The sequence below is a fragment of the Armigeres subalbatus genome, chromosome 2 (assembly GCF_024139115.2).
Source record: "Armigeres subalbatus isolate Guangzhou_Male chromosome 2, GZ_Asu_2, whole genome shotgun sequence".
NCBI classification, from domain to species: domain Eukaryota; kingdom Metazoa; phylum Arthropoda; class Insecta; order Diptera; family Culicidae; genus Armigeres; species Armigeres subalbatus.
In genome coordinates this window covers 451,209,108-451,223,829 of record NC_085140.1, presented here as the reverse complement: position 1 = coordinate 451,223,829, position 14,722 = coordinate 451,209,108, and the positions used below count along the sequence as shown (strand labels likewise).

General features: G+C 42.9%; 1 protein-coding gene across 1 annotated transcript in view; it reads right to left on the bottom strand.

Moving 5' to 3' along the window:
- Positions 1–1,680: 1,680 nt before the first annotated feature.
- LOC134218208 (achaete-scute homolog 1a-like) overlaps positions 1,681–14,722 on the bottom strand; it is a 62,537-nt gene continuing 49,495 nt past the window's right edge. The window contains exons 3-4 of the mRNA XM_062697116.1: positions 2,122–2,552; positions 1,681–1,703 (exon numbers count right to left, since the gene is read on the bottom strand). Of these exons, the coding sequence (XP_062553100.1) occupies positions 2,152–2,552 (401 nt within the window). The 3' untranslated portion in view covers positions 1,681–1,703; positions 2,122–2,151. The remainder of the gene's footprint in view (positions 1,704–2,121; positions 2,553–14,722) is intronic.

Below are 14,722 nucleotides of genomic sequence, written 5' to 3'. Positions count from 1 at the left end.
CATCGCCAAATTCGAATTTCTTGCCGATGAAACGAAGAAAAACATTTTTTTATTCACTTACCTGGACACACCTTCTAGCCTCATGTTCTTCACGAGGAAGAGATGCGGGATGCATGCTGGCAATGGATTCTATTCCTAGAAGGACTGCGATTGCGATTGAATTTCAACTGCACGATTATGAAACGTTGGCAGATTTATAATTGTTCAAAAGTCCTCATTCATCTGTATTGTTTGCCCATCAATTTACTTTTTTTCGCTTTTTTATCAATCAATATAATGGTTATGAATTCGCTTAGTAGTAGGCTGCGTAGTTTTGGTCGCGAACTGTTTCAATGAAATTCCCAGCCGAAATTTGTAAATAAACCATTGATGGTTTTGTCAAATTGTTTTACTATTGTGCACGGAATCAAAAATAATATTGTACTGTTCCAACAATGGTAAATACTTCGCGACAAGCAGTATGTAAAAGACTTGCTAATGAATATCAAATGCAGGGTTCTTATATCACCTTGATCAAATGTTTACCGAAATGAAGATAACTACGCCTAAAGACTCCTTGTGTAGGTTCCGTTTTGATTCACATTCCGTACACTTAGCACATTTTTACTTCGGAGGTCTTCATGGCACATGAATTAAAATATTTTTATAAATAAATTGTTTCCATTGTGTCGTGAAAATTTATAACTTTCATATAAGCGCTTGATATTCATATTTTATTGATTGTAACTATCAATACTGAATGATTTTATTTTGCCAAACTTTGTCTTAAATTCCGAGCACTTCGATTCTAATTCCAAACACCACCTTGAATGCTCAAAAATTGCAAAACGTTTCAACGTTTCAATTGTTTCAACGTTATCTCATTGTGGGACAATTATAATATCCTTGGCCTGTAGGTAGAGATGTCGCAAATTTATCGATTACTTCGATCAATTGCTGTCTTCTTCTTCTTCTTCTTGGCATTACATCCCCCACTGGGACATTGCCGCCTCGCTGCTTACCCAACAAACAATTTTAGCTGAATAAGCTAGTTTTTCAGCTGAAGAAGACTATTTTTGGTCATATAAGCGCTTTACTCACCTCCAATGTTTGTTGGGTAGTGTTCATTCAGCACTTCACCAGTTATCTGACACCATATAGTTGAATATAGAAAATAAACATTGAAATTGTTTGTTTCTTTCCGATTACTGTTTTAATACGCGCAAATGCCTTAATCTGATTGAACGGGATTCACCCTTTTTCCTAAGCTGTATGTAGCTGTAGGTTATAACCATCCCAAAATAGTGACCCCACACTGTACGCCTAATCGAAGGCAAACAGTGTCCGACATGAATAGGATTTTAATCAAGTTTCTTTTTTCGGATAAAAAAATCAATTAATTGCTCTTACGGAACCGCTGCCGACCTCTTTGCTATTACGGACTAATCTCCGATCATTCTTTGGTATGCGCCCTGGATCTGAACTTACGGCTGTGCTGCTGATGATGATAGCGACGGGCAATGGTGCCACCAAGGGAGCATTCGCCCGATTCACAAGAAGTCAGCAGCAGCAGCGCAGGAGGCAGAGCAGGGCGAGGTCATTCGTTCCAATCAACTGGCTTGATCGCGGCCTCGTCATCTGTCTGGAAGCTCCACAATACGCTTATTCCAGCAGCGTGCAAAGAAGCCACCGCTTACCTACCTGATGGCATGAGGCGTAAGACCCTAAAAGCCCCCATCCCAGCACAAGAGCAATGCGAGAAAGGAAGATCAAAACAAAAAGAGCAGAAATAAAACCCAGGTTAATCAACTTTTACGGAATAGGAAAGTAATTTATTAAGAAGCTCCCCTGAAGATGACCAAGAAGCAACCGAAGATAGAGCAGATCCACTGAGAAAAACAAAACTCGAAAAGGAAAAAAAATGACTAGAACCAATTGGAGCCTTAAATTGATAGGAAGGCTGGCTTGCGCGGAGAAAAGTGAAGAAAAGCAGCAAGCAGCACAGATTGAAAGAACTTTTTACCGTCTGCTCCATCTCTCCATTTCCTTGGATTTCCCCCATCAGAAGCCTCGTGCTCATAGATGATAAGCGCATTCCCCAAAAAGCATCTATAATTTATCAATATTTTAAGCCACAATTACTTCTAAACTCCAACTCCAAGCGATTCGCAATTATCCGCCGGTCCCTTCCCATCTGGCCGCAGCACCACCCGCGAGCGTGGACGAAAGCGTTGAATCGTTGAGCAGCATGCTCTCGATGGTGTCCAGGCGCCGTTGCAGATCGCCGATGTACTCGACGGCACGTTTCAGCGTTTTCACTTTCGACACGCGCTTCGGTGAGAAACGTGTCGCTGGCACCACCTGGCGGAGTCTAGCGAAGGCTTCGTTCACGGCACGCACACGAACACGTTCCCGTTGGTTGCGTCTCTCGATGAGGGTGTACTTCCCGGATCGCTGGCGGTGGTAGTGGTGGTGTTGAATGTTTTGATCGCTGCTCGCTGTTGATGTCGTTGCACAGCAGTGAGTTGCTAGGAGAAGTGAGGAGCATGATGATGATGACGATGGTGACTGAACTGAAAGAAATGTTGTGGAAAATTGGAATGCAGTTTTATTATGGTTGTAAACGAAGAAACTTATCAAAACATAAATCGAAGGTAACAATCAGTGTTGAAAAATGTCATTGGCACAAATTTGTTAATTTAGGGTAATGTAATCTGAGGCGTGTTACCGAATATGGTAACAATATGTCGTCGAGCTGACACGATATGCGGTACAGTGTGGTACCAAAAATAAATTCTAAACAATACCTAACTTGTAAGACTTTGCATGTAGACCATGAATATTATCAATTTCCCACCTTATCGGCCGCGGCAATTTGAAATCGTTGCAAAGCATCGTCGCCAGCAAAAATGGCCATCTGTCAGGTCAACTGTGAACAAAATTGTTTGATTTCAATAATCGCATTATTTCCCGAAATTGAGTACTATTTTTCATGCATATTTTTATGATTTGGCTTTGAATTTATTTATTTATTTATTTATTTATTTATTTATTACCCACATATTACCTCAATTTATATGAGTATTCTGGTTTGATTTTGTATGTACCACTAACACTCAGAAATAAATTTATACTAAATAGGTTAGATGTCATACTAACTGGCTATTCGCCTGGTTGACCCCAAACTCGTATATGATCCAACAATACCACGCTAGTATAACTTTCAATTATTTGTGAATTAGTATAAGTTAGCTTTATCATTATTTAGATTATCTTTCCAAGCAGAAAATAATCCAGGGTTTTAGGGTATGTATGCTTTTTCTTGGTTTGATTTTCAAATGGATTAAATCAGAATCAAAACAAATTAGTGTTTTCCTCTTTATTTATTCTTAAATTGCCATAGCCATATGTTCATAAAGCACTTCTTATCCTGGAGCAGTTAGAAACTAGAAACTATTAAACTATTACTATTCCATTATGACTAATCCACACAAGAACTACCCAAGTAACCATGAAGCTATATATGCTTGTAAAAAACACAGCCCTAAAGGTTGACTTAAAGAGGAAAAGGGCAATTATAAGACCGAAATAATGGTTCATTACTTTGGCATGTTGAAATAAAGCACCAGTAATGCATCGTTGCATTCGTACTGCTGATTTAGAGTATCGTTGTCTGACAGTTGATGAATAAATGCAACAACACATCGTTAAAACAGATCTAATGCAATTTGCATTTAGCATGCCGATTTGTGATTGATATATGTGCAATATTGTAATGCTTGGTGTTACTTGGGTACCAACGTCGTAAGTGGACCTCATCACCGAGCTCACCATATTCCATCTAGGCGGATGGTAAGGAACAGGGCCTCAATTGTATGGCTAAATCAACGTTGTATGGTCAATAAAGCTCTGGATCTTGACATCCAATATCTAGGCTGACCATACGTACCGTATTTAACGGGACAGTCCCGTTTTTCAGACCTTATCGGGCTGTCCCGTCGTAATCTAAAAAATACTCAATTTGTCCCGTTTTTCATCGATTTGTTCAAAGAGCTCCAATATATTATTCAAACGAATTCAATATTGCCTAAAATCTAAAACCAAAACTCAAAAAAGTTTGACATAATATTAGTGTTGTTTTCAAAAGAATGCTATCTATGTCGTTTTGGATTTTGCATTGATCGACTTTTCTTATGGTTTTTAACAGTTAATGACAACAGGTGATAACGGGAGATTTTTTTATACGCTTTCATTTCAAAGATTGTTTGCTGCTTATTCCGGAGGCACTAAAATTTTGCCAATTTCATCAGAGGATTGAACGGAACCGGTAACGTGGTAGGCAAGTATATCCAGAAAATCAGGTCACGCCTCAACGTCAATAAAATGAAGCGCAGGGACAGGCATTCTTATTTCCAGATAAGTTCATTTTCGATTTTTTTTTTCTTGCGAAGTAGGAAATTCTATTTTTTTAAATTTGCCCCGCCTTTTGTGGTTTCCCTCATATTTACCGTCATTAAGATGGCCGTCATTAACTAGCCGTGCGGTAAGACGCGCGGCTACAAAGCAAAACCATGCTGATGGTGGCTGGGTTTGATTCCCGGTGCCGGTCTAGGCAATTTTCGGATTGAAAATTGTTTCGACTTCCCTGGGCATAAAAGTATCATCGTGTTAGCCTCATGATATACGAATGCAAAAATGGTAACTTGGCTTACAAACCTCGCAGTTAATAACTGTGGAAGCGCCTAATGAACACTAAGCTGCGAGGCGGCTCTGTCCCACTGTGGGGATGTAATGCCAATAAGAAGAAGAAGAAGAAGAAGATGGCCGTTAGATCTGGCAAAACTAGATCTAAAATTATGTATGTTAGGCGAAAAATGTTTCAAAATAGTGTATGGAAAGGTCGAAAAAACCGAAAATTTCCACATTTTGAAGAAACATCTAACATTTTGGCGAGGCAAAACGCCCTAGTGGCACTAACCTACAATGTACTTGTGTCTCCACGCACTATCCATACCAGAACGCTGATTCGCCGACGCGTGGTGCTTTGTTCCTTAGGAGCTGCCAGCTAAAAGGAGTTTTTCTTCATGACTTTTCCGGCAACAGAATATCACCACTTTTTTGAAATGTGAATATTATCAATATGATTGAGATTTTTGACAATTTTTGAATGCTATCTTGTTTAACTGTTGCCTAATGTAAAAATACCCATGAATAGCATTACAAATAAGACAATAAAGCAGTGTTTATATATCGGTCCTCACGTACTTTAAGGCTACAAGGCACTACAGATCAGGAGCTAGTCGGAAATTTTCTCTTCTGTATGTTTCCACGGGATCTATTTGATTCCGTTGTAGAAAATAGAATTTCGGCCTGATTTAAAATATAATGCGGCGGAAATCTTCGAGAGTCTGAGCTGTAAACCAGCCTACAAATTAGCCAGCATTTATTTTGTTGTATGAGTCCCGTCTTTTCGGAAGCAATGGACAACGCCAGTCGCCAACCATATTTCTGGAAACAATTAAAATTACATTTTATTAATGTTCTTTCCTTGTTGAGATTCTTGTTATTCTTTTGCGCAGATTTTCCCTCACTTATATTCATTAAAAAGTGTTTTAGCACGGGAAATCAATAATCTCACTATTGTTTTTTTTTAATTGTCTTTTGACATATTTTTCTTCTTTTTTTATCTCTCTAATGCCCAGACCGGCTTTAGAGAGTGCTTTTACTATTTTTTTTGTTATTTTCAATTGTTCAGGGTTGGAAAAGTCTCTTATATTGGTCAGTAATAAAGTCCCCAATGTATGTTCAAGAGTAAATTAAAATAAATTAACAAAATTCCACAATTTTTAAAAAATATTTTAAAAACGAACAGTGAGTAATGTCTGTGACATAACCGCTAAGTGGACGTAGGACTTGACTTGGCCATGCCTTTAAGATACATAATATGTCCAAATTTCTCACATCAACTATTTTGGATAACTAATCGGCGTTGCATACCATTCCTTGGCAAAATCTTCTCATCAAACCGACACAGAAATCAAATCTACCTCGAACAAGAATCATCAAAAAAAATTCAGGAAGTATCTGTCCGGTCACGAAATATTAGCCTCGACAGTGGCAACCTTCCCACTGAAGGACTGCCTGAAATAAACCACAAGTTGGCTCAGCAGAGGATGTAGACTGTATCTCAGCCCTTCCACTGAAGAGCCTTCTAATCCGTGCGATAACAACTGAAGGAGAACATTATTTTTAACTCTTAGAGCCTTGAAAAAGGCTGTTTGCTTCGGCTAAGTGCAAAAAGTAAGAAAACGATCTTTTCAAATAACCGCGCATTTCTAGTGATGGTATAAAAAAGACTGAATGCTCTGCGAGCGAATGCACTTTTCTTTTATACCTTATTTTGAATCTTCTCTGCTTCCCAATTGGTGGGCCAATCAGCTAGTGTCTTGTATCCCGCTTCTTTGTCAGCCAAAGCGTCATCATCATCAACGCGTTCGAGAAGGGCTTCTTCTTTTTTACGCTTGTTGCTCGTTGCTGGCGTCTATTTCCTAACGGGACTTTTCGCTAGATACAGGCCAATAATCCGGGCAAGCGAGCTTAGAATTGCAGTTCAGGTGGGAAGTACGTGTTCTTTTCTGAGACAACATTGTCAGTAGTAGAAGGAAGGAAACACCCGGACATGGGATTTCGGGTGATAAGATTTAGAATTGGTAACATGGGACGATCATTCAGTCACGTTCGCTTTGTGTGCGGTCAGTATCAAACAATGTTTATCTACATATTTTTTTTATCAATGCCAATAAATCCAACATTTCTCTCTTTTTTTCAGACAGGCAGGGGAAGCCTTCGGCTACCTGTTGGTGGTGTTGGTTTGCGTGAGAGTGTCATCAGATTGGATAAATCGACGTTTGAATCTTTGTTTACAAAATCACATACGTCCTTTTGAATAAGTACCCGAGATTTGATGAAAAATCGATTGATACAGTCGCCTCTCCACATCTCGATATTGAAGGGACCATCGAGATAGGGAGAGATCGAGGAATGGAAGGAAAATTGAAATGGGTACTAGATCCAAAAAAGCTCGTTGCTATGAAAAATGACAACAAAACAAATGTCGTTTCCTGTTGTTGATGTGTTTGTTATTGTCCAAAGATGGTCTAGTAGCCCAAAAATCTGACTATATCGACATAAGGAGAGTAAATCCTGAACAAAATATGATCAGAACCCATCGAGATAGAGAGATATCGAGATAGGGAGGTTATCGAGATGTAGAAAGCCCAAATGTATGTGGATTGAAGGGACTAAGGAAACCATCGACATAGGGAGATATATCGAGATATAGAACATCGAGATTTGGAGAGTCGACTGTAGTTTATTAATGTTTGAGCTGTTATAGGTGTTTTTTTTTTATCCAAATAAGATTATGTGAGAGATTTGGACATCTTATGAAACTTTGAAGGCATGGTCAAGCGAAGTCCTTCGTCCACTTCGCGGTTAAATCAGAAAAATTATCCACTGTTAGTTTTGACGCTATTTATGAAAATCACGCATAAAATTTTATCTCTAGAATATTGGATTTGGCACCCAAGAACAATTTCTATCCCGAAGGGTATTGAAAGCATTGATATTGATCTCTATTATTGGCTCTCTGAAGAACCGTTTGTTTTTTGGACATAGGGGAACTGTTCCGATCTACATCTCACTGTACATAAATCCATCTCATCGCTAAACAAAGAAATACGGCACCAAATTTGTCGCTTCTTTTTGTCAACATGCGTGCTCACTGCTGAAAAAAATCACAAAAATAATAAACAAACCGAATACCTTTCCGTTGCTTTGTTTTTGATGGGATGGAAATAGGAGCTATGAGATGAAGTGGTGAACCGTTCCCCTACATGCTGCATCATGTGGCTTTTCTTCAGCCTGTCTCGGCTCAGCACCGATGCCGGCCGGTCTCGGCTCGACTCTGCTGCTGCTGCCGGTATCTGCTCAGCATTGCTGCTTTGTCGGGTCTGTAGGTTGGACTGCTGATGTACTGGCTAGGTTTCGGCTGATGATGGTCGCTTCGATGGTGTCGAGCCGAAAAAGCGGTCGGTGCAGACTTCATTCCCTGCTAAAAGGTGTGAGTGCTGTTCAATCGATGATGCGGTTGCTTCGCTTGTCCCGGTCAGAATGAAAGGTAAAAATCGCGTTGCGCTATTTTATGGCTTCTTTGCAGACCCAGCGGTTGCTCATTCGCTGGTGTCTGCACCAATCAGAACGTGGTAATGGAATGATGCAAGAATTATGCGGTACCCATATTTATAGGTTCCCTTGATCTCAATGTTTTTCATTGAAAACAGTTTCATGCCAGGTTTCATGCCTATTGAAACAAGTTTTTCGGGTCTTATCAAGCATGGACATGGAAGGCATACTTGAAATCTGTCGATTGAGGGGCTTACCGCAGAAATTCGTCCACTGAGACGAACGCTATTAACGTTTAAAACCTTTCAACACAATGTAACGCGGTCGATTTGAATATTTTGAAATGACACCCGGTATAGTAAAGAGAGACGTAAGTCCTACGTCAAAAATGCGTAATTATTTCTCGCTACTACAAACATTCCGTTTTTAAAAGGGGCGCGGACAAAAACACGAAGAAACAAATTTTGTGTCCGCGCCCCTTTGAAAAACGAAATATTTGTAGTTTGATATTTAAGGCTCCCCCAGACCTAAGCGATTTCATCGCCACGACGGCGACAACTAGTCGCCGCGATTCTATCGTTGGGTCGCTGCAGGCAATGTTCTATTTACGCTTCCATACCAATGGCGACAGAATCGCTGTCGCCAAGCGATAGAATCGCGGTTATGGTGGTGAATGATCCACTCTAAAATTTTTCACTAACTTCTTACACGGAAAATGAAAATTAGGCGTATAAATTCTGAAATTTCCACAGCTTTTGAATTTTGTCAAAAGGTGTTTATAACATGTTCCGTTTTGCAAGCAAGTGTGTCCCGTTTTTTCATCGAAGTGATCTGGTAAGCCTACAATATCGGGTTAACCTTGGTCACCAAATAAGCAGCAGCGAGTGTGGGATTTAACACACGTTTTTTCCTCTCGTCAACTGATCCACAAAAGTGTCACGGCATCACGGTTCTTTCCGTCTGGTTTCCTTCAACAGGTTCCTCGGAATGGCATATATTACTACCGAGTCCTTCGATGCCACTGGCTGCACAAGGTCGACAGCCACTACTTCTGTTCCATCCGCTGGCGTTGCAGTGTTCCAATGCATGTTGCCTCCTCTTCTGTTTGGCTGCTCGTTTTTGCATATCACGTCCATTTATTCCAGGGGCAGTTTTTGTTGAAGATGTGCAACACTTCCTCCTCGATTTCTTCCGGTAATGAGTGCTTTGCTGTTTGGCCATACTTTAATCCAAAATTTATAATGCGCAAAACAATGTTTCGGTTTCGGATGCCGTTGAATAACAGATCTACTAGAAAAAAATATATATTGAACTGAGCTTAGTATCTTACATTTTTATCGAGGAATTTCAGATGGTGCTTGTTCGAGAATATATTTAAGTACTTGGATTCACCACGCGCGAGAAAATAATAATTTTTACTAGAGACAGAATACTAACCAAATATATATTCGCGTTATATCGGCTTAGTTTAAATTATAAATATAAATTTTAATACCATGCCAGGTATAAAATTCAAAAATGACAAAAACGTTTAATTTCAAATCTTTCCGGGGTTATTTCTATTTCTGAGTGAACACATCCCACACCCAAAACAAGGACAAGACTATACCACTACAATATACTATACCACTAAAATCCGAGGCGGAGGATGAAAAAAAACTGGACGCGGAACGTGGAAGATGTATGATAGGGGTCAGTCGATCCAAGACAAACAAAAGAGTATAAACCCCGCGTGTTTAATGGTTCTGTGTGGCGCAGAAGAACAGGAAACGGGCGTTGAAAGAGCAGACAAGCGATACTCCGGCTATCGAGATCGGAGACAAGAGCCTTCGGTCTCCTAACGCCATCGTGTTCAACTTCTCGCCTGTCGCGACTTCGGTAAGCCGAGATCCCAAATGATGGCTTCAGTGGGCTTAGGCAGTTTCAGCGTCCAGTGGTTTTCTAGTCCTGCGGCTCTCAGCCGTAATTGGCCAGCATCCAGCCGTATATTGGTGTCATCCGGTGGAAAACCTCGCGTCAGGAAAATCCTTCCATTGTTCGTTTCGTCCTACGACAGTTTTGGACGAAAAAACCAGGAAAGTCCGTGTGTCTAACCTCAACCTAACACCCACACCCGCGGCGTTCGGCCGTGTGCTCGACTACCATCGTGACCAATTCTAAGCATAACTGCGGACCCTCGCCATGCTCGGCCTGACTTCGGTGAGGCCCTTATACGTCGCAGCATAAAACGGCTCCCGCCGTACTCGATCTGCATCCGACCAAGCCGGATAGCTCGTCAGCTGAAACCCCGCACCAAAACACACACAATTTCTTTTATAGCACATTGCAATTCCTTATCTTGTTTTTCTTCAGCCAGTATCTACTCGGGAGAATCGCTCTTCCCTCATCGACCGGTTCACAAGGTCACGTGGGTCTCCCGTGACGGCCTTACAGAAAATCAAATCGACCATATCTGCATCAGCCGAAAATGGAGACGGAGCCTTCTTAATGTACGGAATAAACGTAGAGCCGATATCGCGTCTGATCATCACCTCCTCATCGGCGAAACACGCCTGTGCATTGCGCGGATTCGTCGGCAGGAGCAAAGAGTTGGACGACGATTCAACACACGCCGACTGGAAGATGCCACGGTGAAACGGTCCTTCGTCGAAGAACTGGAAACGCGTGCTGCAGATATTCCGGAAGGTGGCAGCGTGGAAGATCAATGGACCGCCATCAGGATGCCTTCATCGCCACCAGCGAGAACAATCTGGGCGAACTGCGCACCCAGAGAAAATAATGGATCACCGATGAGACCTGGAGGAACATAGAGGAGCGAAGAGAAGCCAAAGCCGCGATAGAGCGATCAAAACCCAGAGGGGCCAAAGTCTTAGCCCGTCAACGATACGCGGCTCTTGAGAAGGAAGTAAAATGCTCATGTCGACGGGACAAGCGAGCGTGGGCAGACTCTCTGGCCGACGAAGGATATCTCACGACGCTTAAGCGAGGCGAAGATAAATGCAACGATGCCTGTGAAAGACGCGAATGATCAGTTATTGACCGACCCAACTGACCAGCTGAAACGCTGGTTTGAGCACTTCGAACAACTTTTTCAAGTGCCAGCCAGGCCATCACCACCTCGGCATGATCTGCCTAGGATCCGACGTATAGCACGCGTCAATACCGAAGCTCCATCACTGCTAGAGATTCAAACAGCCATCCAAAGCAAGAAATCGAATAAAGCCCCAGGGGTCGATCGCATATCAGTCGAGATGCTCAAAGCTGACCCCATGACATCCGCTCAACTACTGCATCGTTTATTTCGTAATATCTGGGACACCGCAACTTTTTCGGTCGACTGGATGTAAGGTATCTTAGTGAAGGTGCCCAAAAAGGGTGACCTGACTGTATGTGATAACTGGCGAGGCATTATGTTGCTGTGTACCGTTCTCAAAGTTCTATACAAAATTATCCTAGCCCGGATTCAGGAGAAGATCGATGCGACTCTCCGGCGGCAGCAAGCCGGATTCCGTGCCGGAAGATCCTGTGTGGACCATATTGTCACGCTCCACATCATTCTGGAGCAGGTCAACGAATTCCAAGAGTCCCTTTACTTCGTATTCATTGACTATGAAAAAGCTCTCGACCGTCTCAATCACGAGAATATGTGGGGCGCCCTGAGACGCAAGGGGGTTCCTGAGAAAATCATCGGCCTCATCGAAGCACAATACGAGGCCTTTTCGTGTAGAGTGCTGCACAATAGGGTCCTGTCCGACCCTATCCGGATCGTAGCTGGTGTGAGGCAAGGATGTGTTCTATCATCGTTACTGTTCCTCATCGTAATCGACGAGTTTCTGGTAGATGCTATTGACCGTGAACCAAACCGCGGGCTGTTATGGCAGCCTATAACCATGGAGCACCTAAACGGCTTTGAATTGGCTGATGACGTTGCACTCCTCGCGCAACGGCGCTCTGATATGCAGGTAAGCTCAACGACCTTGCCGAGCGCTCCTCTTCGGCAGGTTTAGTCTTCAACGTCAACAAAACCAAATCGTTGTATATAAACACGGTGACTCCTTCCAGTTTCACAGTAGCCGGGCAACCAGTGGAGAATGTTGAAAGCTTCAAATATCTTGATAGCCAAATGGCGTCAGACGGCGGTACCAAGATCGACATAGTCGCACGGATCAAAAAAGCAAGGGCTGCCTTTGCGAGTTTAAGAAATATCTGGAAAAACAGGCAGATAAGTGAACGCATCAAAATACGAATTTTCACGTGAAAGCTGTGCTTTTATACGCTAGCGAAACATGGTGTGTATCAGTGGAGAACACTCAACGGATGCAGGTGTTCATCAACAGATGCCAGCGGTATATAATTCGGGCCTGGTGGCCTCACAACTGGATCTCAAACAACGAGCTCCATCGTCGTTGTCACCAGAGGCCGATAGCAACAGAAATGCGAGAGTAGGGGCGGAAACGAAATCTGTAAACAAGCATTAGACTAGAACCCACCGGGACATCGCAGCAGAGGCAGACCCAGAGGCTCATGGCGGCGAAGCCTTAATAAAGAAATAAAAGAAGTTGACCGAAATCTAACCTGGCAACAGGTTAAAGCGATAGCCGGGCAACGCTCAGGATGGAGATCTTTCAAGTCGGCCCTTTGCACCACCGGAGGTGTACAGGATCCATAAGTAAAGTAAGTGTCTCAGCTCGATGTCAATGCCGGCCGGTCTTGGCTTGACGCCAATACCGGCCTGTCTCGGCTCGGCATTGCTGCGGTGCCGGGTCTACAGGGTGGGCTGCTTCTGTATCTTCTTCTGCTGCTGTACTGGTTATGATTCGGCTGATGCTGCCGGTCTGAAAAAGCGGATGATGCGGACGATGCTACGTGGCTGAAAGGATCGAGTGCCAATCTGCCGTTGAATCGATGATGCTTGCTCCACTTGTCCCAGTCAGAATGAAAGAAAAAAGAATAGCGATGCGCTATTTTATGCCTTTCGGCACACCCAGTGGCAGCCTCGCTGGCAGCTCATTTGCTGGTATCTATACCAATCAGAAGATGCTAAAGGAATGATGCATGAATGAGACGGTACCCATATTTCAAGACAAAATTTTCAAAACGACTTATCTGCTTTTGTAAACAAAGATTCAAACGACGATTTGACGAATCTGATAACTCTCCCACGCAAACCAACACCATCAACAGGTAGCGGAAACCTTCACCTACCTATTGGTGGTGTTGGTTTGCGTGGGAGAGCTATCAGATTCTATTGAGCGACAATATCTGCACTGAAACCACTGTGCGACGAAGCAACCCCCATCGTTAGTGATGCGCCCATGCAGCGGTGCGCGCGAAGAGAGAAGGAGAGAAAAGACAGTTGTCAATGAATTTGTTTCATTATCGTTTTGTTTCTGAACATGAATAAACACGTTTTTGTATTCGCTTTGTAAAACGCGGTGTTTCGTTTCTTATTTAATATTCCCGGCCGAATTTCCAATCCCTCAAGAGGTTATGGGCCGCAGAGTTCGCGTGTGTCGGGAAGTATTGAGTGAATAAGTGAATATTCCGAGTGTTATAAACTATCCGGAGAAGATGGAACGGGAGACGGAGCTTGTTCGAATTCCGATGTTTGACGGATCGAATTTTCCTTCATGGAAGTTCCGCATGTTGGTCATGCTAGAAGAGCACGATTTGAAGGAATGTGTGGAACAGGAGGTGGAGGAAGTGGATGCACTGTCTATCAAAGTGGAAGACAGTGCGGCTGTCAGGCAGGAAAAAGAAAAAGGGGTGGAAAAACGAAAGAAGAAAGACCGCCGGTGCAAGTCGTTTCTAATTTCCCGGATTAGTGATAGTCAGTTGGAATATGTGCAGGATCAACCAACACCGAAGGCTATGTGGGTGGCCCTGCATAAAGTGTTTGAACGAAAAAGTATCGCGAGCCGCTTACACTTGAAGAAAAAGTTGCTTACCTTGCGACACGAGAGCGGAAGTAGTTTGCAAGAGCATTTTTTAGTGTTCGACCGGGTGGTGCGCGAGTATAAAGCAACGGGAGCAGCGATCGATGACATTGATGTAGTTTGTCATCTTTTGCTAACGCTGGGGCCGAAGTTTGCAACGGTAGTGACCGCGCTAGAGACGATGCCGGAGGAAAATTTGACCTTAGAGTTCGTCAAATGCCGGCTTCTCGATGAAGAGATAAAATGTCGAGGGAAAGACATCGGTGCGAGTGTTGTGAAGCGTGAGCCAGCTGCTTTTGTTGGGAAGCCAATCGGGTCGAAGAGCAAGTGGAAGTGTTTCGCGTGCCAAAAAGTTGGTCATAAAGCGGCGGACTGTCCGGATCGCGAGAAGAAGAAAGGCGAAAAGAAGAAATCAAGTGCGAATGTGTCAGAAGATAGAGGCAATGGGGTGTGCTTTGCTGCCGGAAGATTAACCGGAAACGTTTCTAATGGAAAGAAGCTTAGGTGGTTGGCAGATTCCGGTGCATCAGAGCACATGTCGAACGATAAAGATGTTTTTGAAACGTTGGTGCCCATGGACAAACCGATTGACATTGCGGTTGCGTTAAGCGGAAAGTCTGCTG